The 14,629-nt window shown below is 53.9% G+C and overlaps 4 protein-coding genes across 4 annotated transcripts; 1 reads left to right on the plus strand and 3 right to left on the minus strand.

Annotated features, from left to right (window-relative positions):
- Positions 1-426: 426 nt before the first annotated feature.
- On the minus strand, positions 427-1,968 carry BO70DRAFT_362896 (uncharacterized protein). The gene has a single exon (XM_025543435.1). The coding sequence runs from the start codon at positions 1,479-1,481 to the stop codon at positions 471-473; it is 1,011 nt and encodes a 336-aa protein (XP_025398339.1). The 5' UTR covers positions 1,482-1,968; the 3' UTR covers positions 427-470.
- A 1,986-nt stretch (positions 1,969-3,954) lies between these two features.
- On the minus strand, positions 3,955-5,928 carry BO70DRAFT_362897 (fungal specific transcription factor domain-containing protein). The gene is made up of 3 exons (XM_025543436.1): positions 4,990-5,928; positions 4,414-4,914; positions 3,955-4,356 (listed from the first exon to the last, which is right to left on the minus strand). Exons 1-3 carry the CDS (start codon positions 5,821-5,823, stop codon positions 4,138-4,140), a joined length of 1,554 nt encoding a protein of 517 aa, XP_025398340.1. The 5' UTR covers positions 5,824-5,928; the 3' UTR covers positions 3,955-4,137.
- A 1,081-nt stretch (positions 5,929-7,009) lies between these two features.
- On the plus strand, positions 7,010-9,443 carry BO70DRAFT_362898 (uncharacterized protein). The gene is made up of 4 exons (XM_025543437.1): positions 7,010-7,696; positions 7,755-8,147; positions 8,197-8,271; positions 8,323-9,443. The coding sequence occupies exons 1-4, from the start codon at positions 7,048-7,050 to the stop codon at positions 9,084-9,086; spliced, it is 1,881 nt and encodes a 626-aa protein (XP_025398341.1). The 5' UTR covers positions 7,010-7,047; the 3' UTR covers positions 9,087-9,443.
- Positions 9,444-9,463: 20 nt separating this feature from the next.
- Positions 9,464-13,960, minus strand: BO70DRAFT_338216 (GRAM and VASt domain-containing protein). The gene is made up of 3 exons (XM_025541186.1): positions 13,353-13,960; positions 10,635-13,273; positions 9,464-10,583 (listed from the first exon to the last, which is right to left on the minus strand). Exons 1-3 carry the CDS (start codon positions 13,775-13,777, stop codon positions 9,886-9,888), a joined length of 3,762 nt encoding a protein of 1,253 aa, XP_025398342.1. The 5' UTR covers positions 13,778-13,960; the 3' UTR covers positions 9,464-9,885.
- Positions 13,961-14,629: the final 669 nt, after the last annotated feature.

Raw genomic sequence — 14,629 nt, forward strand, 5'->3', positions numbered from 1 at the left:
CTATATACTAGATATAGAATCAGGCAGAAATAAGATATACATAAAGTTATATATAAAATAATTCAGATAATTATCAGAGTATCATCATCATCATCACCACTGTCATCAAGTCCCAACCAACACCAGAACGCCATTTGTAACCCGCCAAATACATGAACCCAAAGCATATATTTCGACCGTCTCCGCCCGACATCCAATAGGAATGCTGCCCCGTCCGACAACCATGTGTCAATCCCATTGTCCTGTCCTGTACACAAGCGATTGTGCCTCCCCCGCCAAGCCCCTCCCGCCCCGGAAGAGCCATCCCCCGATCGAGCCCGCCGCCGCTCCAAAATACAACACAAACCCAAGCAACCCAAGCCATCAGCTTCATCCCACCGGCCCCCGGACCGACACAAACACAGAGACCCCCAACACCACAATCGATGGACACCCCCATCCCCACCCCCACCCCTCTCTCCCCCGGAGCCTCAGGGCAAGTCGAATCTTACCTGCTTCTTGGGCTTACCGGGCCCTGAGGACGGGAGAGGAGCGGCGGGGGGAGAAGGAGGAGCCGAGGACGAACTCGCGCTGGAGTCCGAGTCGGAATCGGCCGGAGGGGGAACAGCAGGCGTGTCCCCGGACTCCTCCTTCTCGGCGGCACGCTGCAGCGCGAGGGTGCGCTTGCAGTGTTCCGCCCAGGTGTCCATCATGTGCTGACCGAAGGTCGCGATTGTGATGTCGGGGTCTTCATGCCAGCAGAAGCTGGTGTCGGTCAGGGGCGCGATGATGGTGGCGCCGATGGCCTGAGCCACCTGGTTTATGCTGCATTTATGGGCAGCAGCGAACTCGACCAAGGGGAAAGACCGCGCGATGGACGCGGCGATATCCGCGAAAAACTCGTCGGTGTACAGCGGCGGCTCCTCCGGGACGGGCTCCTCTTTCTTGAGGATGCTCTTGAGGGGTGTCGGTGATGGTGTTGGTGTTGATGTTGGTGGGGGCGTTTCCTGGCGGGGGGGCACAATCGCCTGTTCCTTCTTCTGTCGCCACTCCAGCTTCCCCTCGTGGCTGGGGGCCGTCATTCGGACCTCCCCCTCGCTGGTATCGCTGGCTGAGTCTGGTGGGAGGGTCTTCATACCAGCGAGGGGTCTGGTCCGGCCCTTGACGGCCCCAGCCTCCTTCTTCTTGGCCTGGGCGGTGGCCCCCGCCCGGGCTCGCTTGATCGGGCGAGCTTCTTCTTCTTCTTCCTCTTTTTCGAGTGCCGCCTCGGCGGCGCGCTTCCGCGTATTGACTTGCGGTTGGGTGGTGTTGGGCGACACCCCAGCAGTGGTGGAGGTCCGGGCCCTCTTCTTGGAGGTGTTAGGTTCCACTGGGGTGTCGGCCGCGCGCTTGCGGGTGGTGGTGGTCTTCGCGGCCGCCGAGGCGGCGCCCTTGGCGGGCCGTCCCCGTTTCTTGGGGTTGGGTGGTTCGCTCACAGTTTTGGTTGCATGCTTGAGCGCCATTTCGATGCAGGTGTATTGGCAACGGGGAGAGGATGGTCGGGACGGTGGATGATTCTTTTGAGAATCGATGGTCGATGTTTTTGGAACGACGGTTGCTCTTCAAGACGGTCTTGAGAGCAGAAAGAAAAGGCCTCGACGGTGGATGTTTTTGACAACAGAAAATCGATGGGCCGGGGATTTGAAGGTAACTGTTCTCTGAGAACAGAAAGGATGTGTATCTGAAAGGGAGGTGATGATGAGGTAGCTGGTGCAGAAGAGTAGATGTGAAACAGAGAGTAGATGTGCTTGGGAATAGAGACGGTTTTCTTCACCGTCGCGAGTTGCGTTACAGACAGGAGGGAGATATTCTCGGGAATTAAGTAGATAGTTGACAAATGGAGTGGAGATAGATGTGCTCGGAAAGGGGGACAATGTTCAGTGACGGAACAGTAGATGGTCTGGGGAACAGAAAGGGATATTCTTGGGTAACAGAGTCGATGTACTTGGGGTCGAGAGATGATGTTCTTCACAACAGGAAGTTGCTTTTCGAGACGGAGACAAATTCGCTTGAGGGAAGAGGGTAGATGGTCTGGAGAATGGACAGGAGATGGGATTGAAAATGGGGGGAATATGTTCGTGAGAGAGTCGATGTTCTTGAGAACGGAAAGTGGGTGCTCTTTACAGCAGATCTAAAATCGTGCTGGGAGCAGAGAGTGTATAGGAAGGAGAGATGAAGACCAGAAGTCTTCACAAATGGAGAGAAGATGTGTCAGAGAGATGGATGGTCGGGGTGATGGTCGAAATGCTAACCCTGATCGTCAGGACAGGTGCCAAAGGCAACAGAGGTGAGATGTGGAAAGTAGAGAGATGTGAAGAGAGAAGAGTATGAGGATGTTCAGTATGTATATCCTGGTCACCAGGATATCAGTGCCAAAGGCAACAGAGACAAGATGTCGACAGTGGAGAGGTATAAAGAGAGAAGAGGATGATTAATGCGTGTGTGTGTGTGTGTGTGTGTGTGTGTGCCCTGATCGTCAGGATACAGAGACAGGATGTCGAAGATAGAGGTTTATCACAGGTTGTGATACTCGAAATGTTAACCCTGATCGACAGGACAAGATGGCCAACGGCAACAGAGAGACAAGTTGTCAAAGGTAGAGAAGGGGAGAGTGTTCGATATGTGTGTATCCTGGCCGTCAGGATGTGATTGAGTGCCACGGGCACAGACAGTAAATGTCAAAAGTAGAGATTTATCACGAGTTGTGATATTCGAAATGATAACCCTGATCGTCAGGACAGAGGTGCTAAAAGCAACAGAGTAGATCTCAAGGTAGAAAGTTATGAGAAGGAGAGTATGATATCCGAGATGTCAATTCTGGCAATCGTGTTAGACTGCTTCCGACGAAACATGCTTGTTGACAGAGACGCGTCTCACCTTGACGAGATCAACGGTCGAGATGCGTGAGCTTGTAGCTACAAAAGAGAATGTTTCTTGTATCCAGTGCAGGATCGATGTATCTTGACAGATTTTGAGCACAGCTGAAGACTTGAGTCTTCAAATCGAGAACCGAAGATCGAGTAGCTGTACGGGTTTCGAATTTAGGAGAGGAGGGAGAGGAGGAAGAAGATGGAGAGGAGAGGGAAGGAGAAGATGGGAGGGGGGACAGGGGAGGAGACCAGGCAGCAGAAGGAAGTGCAAGTGAATTGCATTCAAGTGAATAGCCAGATGTGGTGTTTGTACTGATTGTTTGATTCTACTGGGAGGGTGATAGGTATTACTGCTGGGGTATGACTCCTGACAGACCTATAGAAACAGCTGTATGAGAAGTCAACTGAATTTGAGATAATGAAGTCCATGAAGCTTTGTTTGAGGTTGTATATATGGCAGTTAAGGCATGTTATAAGGTTCAGGGCTGGCTTCAATCAAAACTACTATATGGTGCTTCTGTAGCATGCTCTCTACAGTCACCATCAATATACATAGATAAGCTTCAAAGCCAGGGGCTAAGAACAGCAGGCTGACATTTCCCGGGATGTAATAACCAAGGTTTTCTTTGAAAAAGCTGAGCTATCAGAGGATCATTGCTATGAAACCAATGTTTGGGATAATTGTTTGCTTCGTATCTGAACGCTGCCTCGGTTCTTTCATGAGGGGGTTGCTTTTGCACCAGGGGATCTGAAATTGTGAATTTTATGAGTTGATCATCTCCATCTTCTTTCACCGGAACTTGAAGTTGTTCATTCTTGGGCTGCTGAGTTGCCTTTCCCTCTCCTTTCTGCCTCTCTCTGATCAGTACTAGGCTAGGGCTAGAGGGCGGAATGAATATATTCTGCTACACAAAATGGTGAGAAACGCAGTTACTCCGTAAGTAGTACTTTCCTAACTTTCATATCCAATACCTTGCTACGATTTATTGATTGTAGCTACAGGTACGCGTTTGAAGAATTTATACCGAGAACATAATGTTGTATTTACTTACATTTATATGGTTGATGAAATTATGCCCAGAAGCCCCTAGTAAGAAAAGCCCGAGTCAAATAAGTCACCGAAATGCGTTCCATCTGCAGACTGCGCGAAGTGATATGCTTTTATACATTTATAGTTTTCTTCAAACGAGAGCAACAGACAGTAGTTCCACTCATCTCACCAACTCCGCATTGTCATCTTTAGCGAGTATCATGACACAGCAGGACTGTTTAGCAAGTTAGCGGTTTTAGAAAGGCACGATCGCGGTATCAAATCCAAGTAGCTCTGTTCATGGTTATTGACATTCTTCAGCTGACCAAAGGTGTGCATGAGTTCTGCGATGTGCAAACGGAAAGCCTCGTCACTGGAACAGTGATCATAGAGGAACTCAGCACAAACCAACAGCGGAATGGGCATCAGCGGATGGATCTGCATAAATCGGATCGGTTAGCAGATAACCACGAGAGATCTGTAGGTTCGGCTCGCCTTGGAAAAGTGCAACTCGCAGAGCACTTTAGTCAGACGGACGATGGCTGCGGTGGCAGCTAAGGCCCGGTGCTGACACTCCATAACCTTGGCATTTTCTGGTGAGTGGACAGCGGACATGGGTTCCGGCGCCATCATGTCCTTGCAGTAGTATATAATGGTGGTCTGTGCGAGAACATTGGCAAACAAAAGTAGTGGGTCGGAGATCTCATCAGGTGGAGGATAACACTGTGACAAAACCTCAAGCCGGGCTGTAAGGATGTTGTCCAGCCACCAGTGCTGGTCCGGCCAATCTGACGTCATGTCGCCGTAGGCCTTGGACACATTGTACTGCTGGCTTCGCAGCAGACTGCGTCCGCAAAGGGTGGCCAGGATGAGACACTCGGTGAACGGAGACCGGAGCTTCGGGGTCGATTCGGTCATAGCTTCAGACAGGAAGTCCCCCAGGACGTGCTGGCCGCTCTGAAACTCCCGATCCGGGATCGGTAGACGAGTACAGATCTGTGGTTGTCAAGCAGTTGCATCAGTCTGCAACCCACGCTATCCGAGTGCCTCTATAAGGATTGAGTATCTTACCACGTGCTCGTTTAAAGTGATAGGCCAGTCGCTGCGCATGCTGAAAAGATGATCAAGAAAGTAGGCCATCCAGAATACTCGACGCTTCTCTTCTGTCTCAATGAAGTCGCTACTCTCATGGGACAGCAAAACCTCGTGACTATTACTGTTTCTGGGACGATCGATCTCGTGGAAGCGCATAGCCTGTACCAAGCGAAATGCCTGGCCAGCGCTCATCCAGGCCTGCCGGTGGTGGGTGCGCATCGACTCGCACATTGCGATAAGTACCCATGTCTGCGCTAGTTCCGTTTCACTACCACACTGCTCCTCTTCTTCTAGAGCGTGAGAGTCCAACATGCGCTTTGCCTTGCGGTAGAGCGGCTCTGTCAGATCCCGAAACTGTGCCGATAGCAAAGTTACCAGTGACCACATCACATACTGCAGGCAGGTGCGCGCTGGTGTTTTAGACCTGGCCTTGGACCACAGCAAGTAGCGCCGTTGGTGGAGGATTGGGATTGATGGATGCACACGATCGAAATAGAGCTGGTCTAATTCGACCCGCACGTCGTCCTTAATGTGTAGGGGCGCATCAGACCTCGAGTGTAACGTCGAAGCCAGCGACCAGTCGGACACGGATCCCAATTCGGGCACACAGTTTTGCGACATCACCTGGAGCATATCGGCTTCAGTGACTGACGCCGTCACTGGTGGTATCCACGACTGGGTGTAGTCGATGGCCGTTGCATCGGAGATCCCAGCGGGTGCTGGCTGCACAATATCGATGTCACTGCTGCGTTCCGCGCCGCTCTGGTGTTCCTGTGGTTGGGGGTGGGTATTTAGACGGCCCTCCAGCATTGCTTCCAGGTGCATCACTCGATTTTGCAAAGCCTTTATGTAGCCCTTCTTCGGACCGCGGGTCCCGCGCTGCGTTACTTCACACCCCAGCCCGGAGACTTGACAGCCCCCGCATCGAGGCTGTTGTCCGTCGCACCGCAGCTTACGCCGTCGGCACTCATCACACGCGGCTCTGATGTGCTGTCGCGTTCGCGAGGATGGATTCAATCCTGCTGCTTCGCTGGGTGCCATGATCCTGGAAATTCGACGACCACCACCAGTAGCTCGAAAGGAAGTTGACCGTCCGTAATCTGTATGCTGACGAACTAGTGCTTAGCGTGGATGCCGCTATTCTTCATAATTAATAAGCGACTACTAGTTCGTGGCTCGCACACGGACACGAGACGGCACCCAACTGGGATTACCGATTGGATATAGACCAGGTAAGCAATATCAAAGAGACACGATCTGCGCCGGATCGGGAGGGGGAACGGTCATGCAGGATAATCTGCAGGTGGGACGAAGCTTGGAAGAGGTGCTGGAGATTTGGCTAGTGGTCCGATCATGATTCTAGCGAGCCGATGGTGATGGACTGCGAATTGCGATCAAGTACGGAGTACGTAGTAGAGGAGGAGTGTGTACATCTTGCTGTAGATGGTTAGTCCACATAACAAGAATAGCAGCCAGGGCGGCCCTGCGCGGCAGAATCAGATGATAAGGGCGATTACACCCGACGAGACCCCGGATCTCGGCGGCCAATCAGCGGGCGTCGCCACCGACCACCGCGCTCGTATCGTATTCCACTGCGGGTCAGTTCCCTGCCTTAGGCCGACTCGGTTCGGGGCTAGACCGCCGAGTGAGAAGCAGCATGTGGACGGAATCCTTGCTGGTGGAGAGAGGTGGTATTTTCCACAATTCTACAAACGGGGTCGACTCTATCTAGTCTACTAGTCTACTGATTATGGACTGATCACCCGACGCGTAATTCAGTCCAGCGATCGTCGAGAGTCAAGCTTGATGCTGGGCGAACGATCGCCAGCCTATCGAGGCTTGGCTTCCGTCAGTTGGGCTTAGTCAGGGCCCAACCACGGGTCTGATCGTTTCCAGCGGCAAGAATGGCGGCGGGCGGCGGACTTTGCTGGCACTGCAATAAATTAGCCTTTGCGCCCCTTTCACTTTCGTTATCTTCTCCCTCCTCCATCCCCATGCCTGTCGGAGAACTCTCCTCGTTGACGCCCGCCTGCAATGGATCCCATCGAGCCCGTCGATGGCTCACCTGATCCGCGCGAGGGCCCGCAACCGTCCGCCTCATCCCCCCCCAGACCGACGTCATACGCTCGCCCGCGCGCGGCGTCGCTGCGTGCCCGGCGCCCGTCCATTCGATTGCAACGCCTGCCCTCGCTCGAACAGGCCAGTCTGTCCGCGCTTCAGTCCCAGCAACAAGCACAACAAAATGGCAGCGGGACCGCTGGGGCCACCGGCTCCGCCGCTGGGCCTCTTGCCTCCATTCCTGCGTCGCCCGAAGACGAGTCATGGCAGGGAAATCGCCGCCGCAGCAGTTCCGAGCCCCGACCGGGCCGCTGGTCTGCACCCAACCCCCAAGCCCTCACGAGGTTCGCAACAGGGGAGCAGATGCACCCCGTGAGAGAGGAGTGGTCGCATCAGAGTCCCATCGGCGAAATCGATTCGAGTCGACCCCTGGCAGACGACATCTCCCCGCGTCCCCAGCTCCCTCGAAGAGGAAGTCTAAACCCGATGCGTTGGGCAAGTGGGATGAATACGAACCGGTTCACCAGGAACCGCGCATCGACTGTTAGTGGAACTGCCCCGGCTCATTCTCCCGACCTTGACGATGAATATCGTACCCATATTGTGGATGTGCTGGACGTTATCGGTAAGTCATGGCTGTCTTATATTGGTCTACATGGGAGATGCTGACTTGCATAAAAAAGATCCGGAAGTGTCCGCTCTATCTACTCTTACCAACGTCCAGAATTCTCTGTTCATTCCCAACCTGGGATCGTTCCTGAACCGGAATCAGACATATACTCTCTCGCCACCTTCTCCACTGAGAGAGCTTGAAGGAACGACGAGTGACGAAGGCGAGGAGCCATCGGAAAAGCCAAAAGAGCCTGCTATCCGTCCTTCCTTGGAGCACACCCTCACGTCCATCATAGATGAGGGGGGCGAGTCTCGTTTCGCCGTGCTTCCGGACGGAAGTAACCTTGCGGGCTGGTCACCGGACGAGATCGAAGAGCTTAACGATCATGTCCGGCATATGTTGCATTCCCGTCGATCCAAGTTCAAGCGATCGATGAAGGGGTTCGGGAAATATGTATCCAAGCGTGAGTACTGTCCCATATCCGCTGATATCTTGTGCTGATTTGTTGGCAGCTCTTGGGTTCCTGGTTACCTTGTATGCAACTCTCATTACCCTTTTCGGTCTTGCATGGGTTCTCTTCCTCATTGGTATGCCACCTTGAACAATGGCTCTCTATGCCACACACTGATGAATTACAGGCTGGATCAATGTGGGGGGCAGGCAATCGTACCTCATCAACATCATCGATAACGTTCTCGTGGCCCTATTCGCAATCATGGGTGACGGGCTGGCCCCGTTCCGAGCAGTCGACACTTATCATATGATATTCATTGCACACTACACATTTTTGACATGGAAAATTCGCCGGAAACGCAACCTTCCCGATCTCAAGAATAAAAATGACCTGCCGTCACGAAACGAAACCGAGGTCGATGTCGATGTCGAACTCGGAGACATGCCCAAGGAGGAGGAACACGAGTATAGCGTGCTCAACCCCGTTCAGCAGCTGAAGCTCATCCATCACCAAACCAAGTTCGCCAATTCTCACACCTTCTACAAACCCCACGAAACCTTCACCCATTACGCCTTCCCAATGCGCTTCCTCATCGCCATCGTGGTCCTGCTGGACTGCCACTCCCTATTCCAGATCGCCCTGGGCACATGCACCTGGGCCATCAGCTACCACGTCCGCCCATTCGCACTGACTACTGTCATCCTCTGCTGCTCCATCTGTTGCAACATCTCCGGTGGTGTGCTGATCATGATCGGGGACCGCCGGTCCCGCAAGAAGGACGTAGTGGAACGCCTTTTCCGCCAGCAATTGACAGAGGAAGCGATGAAGAAAATCCAGAAAAAGAAGCGAAAGGAAGAGGAGCAACGCAACGCGGAGCTCGAGGGGCCGTCTCGGTCCCACTCGATCTCTTCTCTGCGGCGAGCAGTGATCGAAACCATTCACGAATGATCTATCAGCCCTAATAATCTTCTCGTCTTGTAAACACGACCCTTTACCTTACAGCTCACGACGCACACGACGACCTTAAGATCTACTACCATTTTGCTGTTTGACTATTTCGAATTTGGCTTCACAATGATATCCATGTGCTCTTTCTCGAGCACTCATCAACCTGTTTGCAGGTTGTGTATACTGTCTAATCTAAATAGGAGGTGTTGGGCTTTGGTAATCATGCGGAATACATTGTGTCAACATTTTGTTACGCTCCAGGTTCCCTTCTCTTTTCAGTTTCAGATATACTTGTCTTGCTAGCACATCCTTCGCTTTTACTAAACCCAGAATACACTATTCGAACCGGGCGTACGTTACGAGAAGCACAGCAGTACCAGAGGAGTAAGAAATTGTATAGAGAGAGTGTAGCGTAGTATAGAAACTCAAGGCTATATAGACTTGCAGTTGGCGCTCATGTACAAAATGCTCATCTTGAGCCGGTCGGTCCAAAAAAGACACGAGGGACGTATGTATGTATAACGGCAAAAAGAAGTATGGGAAAGGACTCGCTCAGTATACTAAGCATGCAAATCCCAGATTGATGCTCGAACGAATGCATGGATGGGAACAATGTGGAAAGCAATGACCCAAACACCACAACTCGCTGACAGAAAAGATTGGACAGAAGGAGATGGGAACGAAGGACGTGTGTGTTTGCATGTGGGACCTGCATCATGTGATCAGGTCCTTGGAAAGTTGTTTTTCCACTGGAAGTAGAAGTGATTTTTGCTGCATCGAGGTCACCTCAAAGGTGATCTCACAGCTCGGGGTGGATCGGCTCCTGGTCGGCCGATCTACGTTGGGACAGGATCCGCTCGAGAGAATCGAGCCGTTCGCGGGTGGTGCGGATGGCATGGTCCATTTCGAGATCGGACATCTTTTCTTCGCCGACTTTACTGGCCAGCATGCGGTCGCTCTGGACCTTTCGAGAGCCCTGCACTCGAGACTCCATCGGCCGACTGACCGTCGGGAAGGCCAGGCCGTCCATGCCAACTCGGTCTTCCAGCCAGCTCCAGAGCTCGCTTTCCTCCCGGCGCCACATCTCCTCGTAGGCAGCCAGGCGCTGGGGCAGCGAGTAGCCCGGACATCCTATATCGTGGGATACGATGGATGGCTGGGAGGGGCTTCGGAAGAACAACAAGAAGAGCAGAATGCCCACGATCGCAATGACAACGTTGCCGCTCAACAGAGGTTTCACGATGTCGATGACCGGTTCGAGCAATCCATGGAGTGGCTCCAGGACTCCCCAAGAGCTCGCCTGCTGTGCCTGGGCCTCGACCGCCTTTGTGGCCGCGGCGGCCGCTTCCTGAGCGACCTCGCTCTTCTTGCGCTTGCCTTTTCCTTTGGATTTGCCGCCACCAGTGCGGGCGCGAGGGACAACGGCCGCTTTGAGAGCGGCGACGAGTTCGTTACCAAACGTAGTTTGGCCGTCAATGGCACCCTTCTCGATGGGACCTATTTCCGTCGGTCAACGATCCGTGCATTCGGACCCAAAGGGTAGCTTACCTTTCAGCCAACTCTTCCCTGACCACTCGATGGTACAGGTCACGAGGAACCGCGTGTGGTTTCCCGGTGCCCAGGTAAAGAGATATTTCGTCTTAGTTAAGAATACATTTCCGCTAGGCACGTCAGGCGTCTGGGTGCTTAGGGTAACAAGAACCGCCTTTTCCAAATCCAAAAAGTCCAGAGTTTCAGTACTAATACACTTGGTCTGCTTGGGGCCAATGGCTCCGTTCAGCGGCTTGATGTACGAGTATTTCCGAGTGCGGCTGTCGTTGGTGAGACCCTTGTTTCCTCCTTCGAACTGAAGCTCTCCGGATTTCTGGTTCTCGACGAGGAACTTCGGTATGAAGGCGCCCGAAGCCGGTCCAAAGATAAGAGAGTAAACCTTTCCAAGTGGCGCCGGGATTATATCATCCTTGATCAGCTTATCATACTGGCCCGAAGGGTCGGTGAACTCGGTTGGAGCATGAGTGGGCGGGCCCGGGAAGTCCGTATCACTGTCAGCCGGGGAACTCGACTTGCTGCCCTTCGAATCGCCGTTGCCGTTGGATCCTCCCGTGCCAGCGCCGGCATTCTGGAGAGCCCCTGAAGCCTTGCGGCTGACGCTCTTTGGAGGCAATGACTTCTCACTTCCATTGATGCTAGCGCCCGCCGCCTCGAAAAGGCTGTCCGCATTATCGCCTTCTTCATCCTCGTCGTAGATCTCATCCTCTTCCTCGCTCTCATCGTCACTCTCTCCGTCTCCGGCCTTCTCGGTCTTGTCCCCTGTACCATCAGTGACCCGGGTTCCGTTGGCGGAACTCTTCAGGGAGGGGTGGTTAATTTTCCAGATGTTGACCATGAGGTCATAGGTGGATTCTCGACTGAGAAGACTCCGGAAGGTGTGGCGCGCATGTAGCGTTTGGATGGCAATCGCGTTCGGGAAGACCATCGCGGTAGACTCCTTCTCTATGGCCACCACCTCATCGAAGCTGATCACGAGGGTGGTTACCCAACCTAGAATGTTACTGGAAAAGCAAATATGCCCTTCTGAGATGTAAATCCGACCAGCCAAGATAATCTCTCGTTGCAAAGCGCAGCTGTAGTCCTCGATCAAGTAGTCATCTTCGGGCACACTGCGGAACAACTGATGGAAGTCCCTGTTGCGCTTTTTGCTGGCAACAGCAAACCCAGTCAGACGGGGCATACTAGCGTTGGCGGCCGGGGCGCCCAGGGCGATAGCACTGGCGCCAATTGCACCGATTGTTGAAGTGGTTGCTGAGGAACCCCGGTGTCGACGTCGGGCAAGTCGGCTCCGCACGCTTCCACTTCTATGCGGCCGTGTGTTGCCAACCTCTCCGTCGAGTACACTGCCAGTAGGTGGCGTCTGATCACCGCCAGTATCCTTCACTAAAGACGTGGTGGACTGAACGTCAAGGCCATCATCCGGGGCTAGCAATGTGTCGGAGGGCTTTTCGTAGGCCATGGTGACCGCCCGTGCCGCACGGCTATCTTCAAGCCTCGCCGCTTGCTCATCGCGCTGGTGAACCCCAGTATTCTTGCGTTTGTCTAGCGGGATGTCCGGTTTTGTGATCACAACCCCATCGGGGGTTGAAACAGATCCTCCGGGGGGTATCGCGATGTCGAGGTGGCTGAAATCCAGGTCCCCAGACCCCAACGTATCAATGGCGAGCGATTTCTTCTCTTCGACCTGACTGTTGTCCGCGGGCTGGTTGGAGCTCGAAACCTCCTCGCTGGTAGGCCGGTTGTCGAACTCTGCAGTTCCTGCCTGTCCAGCGTTGCGAGCCTTTGCCTGTGCGTTAATACTACTGCCAAAGCTCGACGCAGCATTCTGGGCGGCGGTAAACATCGAAGAGAAGAACCCTGTTTGCTGAGCACTCGGCGATTTCGAAATCGCTTTGCTTTCCTCAACCGTCGGGCCCAGAGCAGATATCGAATTCGACAGCTTACTCGGCTTGTGGCTTGCCGCAGAGGCGGACCGCACACGCCGGTGGGAGATCATATTCCCCGAAGGACTGACAACTATTCCGGACGGGCTCCCGTCTTTGGAATTGATAGAGTCCGGGGATCTCGTGACGATCGGAGAGGTAAAAAGCTTGGGAAACTCGGTGTGCGGAGTAGGTGGCGTGACGGTGGTCTGAGGTTGCGGGATTGCAGTATGAGGGGGTGTTCTCGGTTGGGGGATGTCCAACGAAGGAAGAGCCTTGTCTTCCTTGAGATCCGTACGAATGGGGGCCGGCAGAGGGGGAGGATCCTCGGCAATGACGGTCTGAGCTCTCTTAGCGGACATGCTACCTCGTCGGTTGCTTCGGGTGCTTTTGGTGCTGGAAGTCGACGACGCCCGATCGCGGCTAGAGTTCTTCTTGTCCTGGCTGGAAGTAAAAGCGTTCTTGAATCGCCGTCCCGGCGAGATACCTCTCTTCTTCCCGTTCCGATCCGCTGGCACGTTTAACGAAGAGGCGGGTTGACTACTGAGCTCCGTGTCCGCTAAGGATTCTGGAGCCGCACTCGGGCCACTCACGGCGGAGTCCACGTCGCCTTGCGCACCCTCATCGTTCGCGTCCGCCGACATGGTCTTGATCAGTGGGGATGACGAAGTGTAGAAGCCGGCATGGGAGTTGTGGGAGGTGAGGGGGGGAGTCCTAGGGACGCAATCTGAAGTCAGACAACCTGTTTATTCCTCCGACAATGCATCAATGGGAAGGGAGCACGCCAACTCACCTCTCCGGTTCGGAATCGTCCGTCAAAAGATTGAGAGCATCATTATCCGCGGCGGTCTGACCCTCATTGGTAGCCGACAGATGAGCCGAAGCTCCGTCCCGCGACTCGGAACGAACCTCTTGAACGTCCATGTCACCATCCAGGTCTATGAGAGGCTCATCCTTCGGTTCCTCCTTCTTCTTTTTCTTGCGTCTGCCAGCCAGTAGCTTAGAGAATCCGGTGGGACCTGCCTTGGTGGAATCTCCGTCGCCGGCTTGCGACTTGGGTCTTTCGACGGTGGAGTCGATGGAGGGGGAGCGCCCGTTGCTCCGGCCTGAGCTCCCCATCTCCAGGTCGACCGGAGTGGTTTTGGTGCGGCTTATCTTGAAGGAGGGCACATCGGACTCGGGAACCGGGGGCGGCTCGGGGATGGCAGAGTTGTCCATGCTGGGAGGGCGATTCGAGATGCGGGAGGTAAGAAAAGGGGAAATAAAGACAGTAGCGAAAGGATATCAACACTTTGTTTGATGTTCAAGGCGAGGATTGGAGTGTCACAGGCGTGCGCATGTTAGAAAAGGGAGCCTGTCCACCTCTCTAGCAATGCATTTTCGAAGTAGCCTGGCGAAAAGGAGGGTCGAGGAGGGGGGGGGGGGGTAAAGCGGACGTTGAGTAGGTAAGATCGCAGCAGGGAGTCGCAGGATCAGTCGCAAGCCCTTCCTCTGGGTGTCCCTGCAGTAGAGTGTTTCAAGGGACGAGGAGGGACCGAGATAGAGAGGGGAGGGGAACAGGGGGTGGAAGTGGTGAGGAGGAGGAAAGCGAAACGAAGCGCCTGGAAGTGGAGGAGCAGCAGCAGCGAGTAGCAACTCCGCAGCCCGCACGGCAAAGCTGCCAGCTACAAAATATTACTGTACCAAGGTACCGGTACGAATACGACGAGGCCGAACGGAGCATTACCAGTTGTAACTCTCCCGTATCTATTCTCCGCCGGAGGATCTCCCCCTCCACTGGGATCGACCAGGATATTTTACGCTTCGGAGGCTGCGGGAAATGAGTTGGCAATGTTCCAGACTGCGCCCCTATGGTTCCTTTCTGCCTGCAGAGTCTCATGAGGGCTGAAACCTCCTATCTGGTTGGGATAATTATAGAACGCTCTTGGCCCCGGCAGTGGGTGTGTCATGACGGATACCGGATCCTCTGTACCTTACCACCCGCACCGGATTAGGGGGGGAGCCGCCTCCCCCCAGGGGTACACTGGGTGAATGGTAATGTTACCGTTCCATCGGTACGACTCCCGTGAC

This window comes from Aspergillus heteromorphus, assembly GCF_003184545.1.
Source record: "Aspergillus heteromorphus CBS 117.55 chromosome Unknown BO70scaffold_16, whole genome shotgun sequence".
Lineage (NCBI taxonomy): Eukaryota > Fungi > Ascomycota > Eurotiomycetes > Eurotiales > Aspergillaceae > Aspergillus > Aspergillus heteromorphus.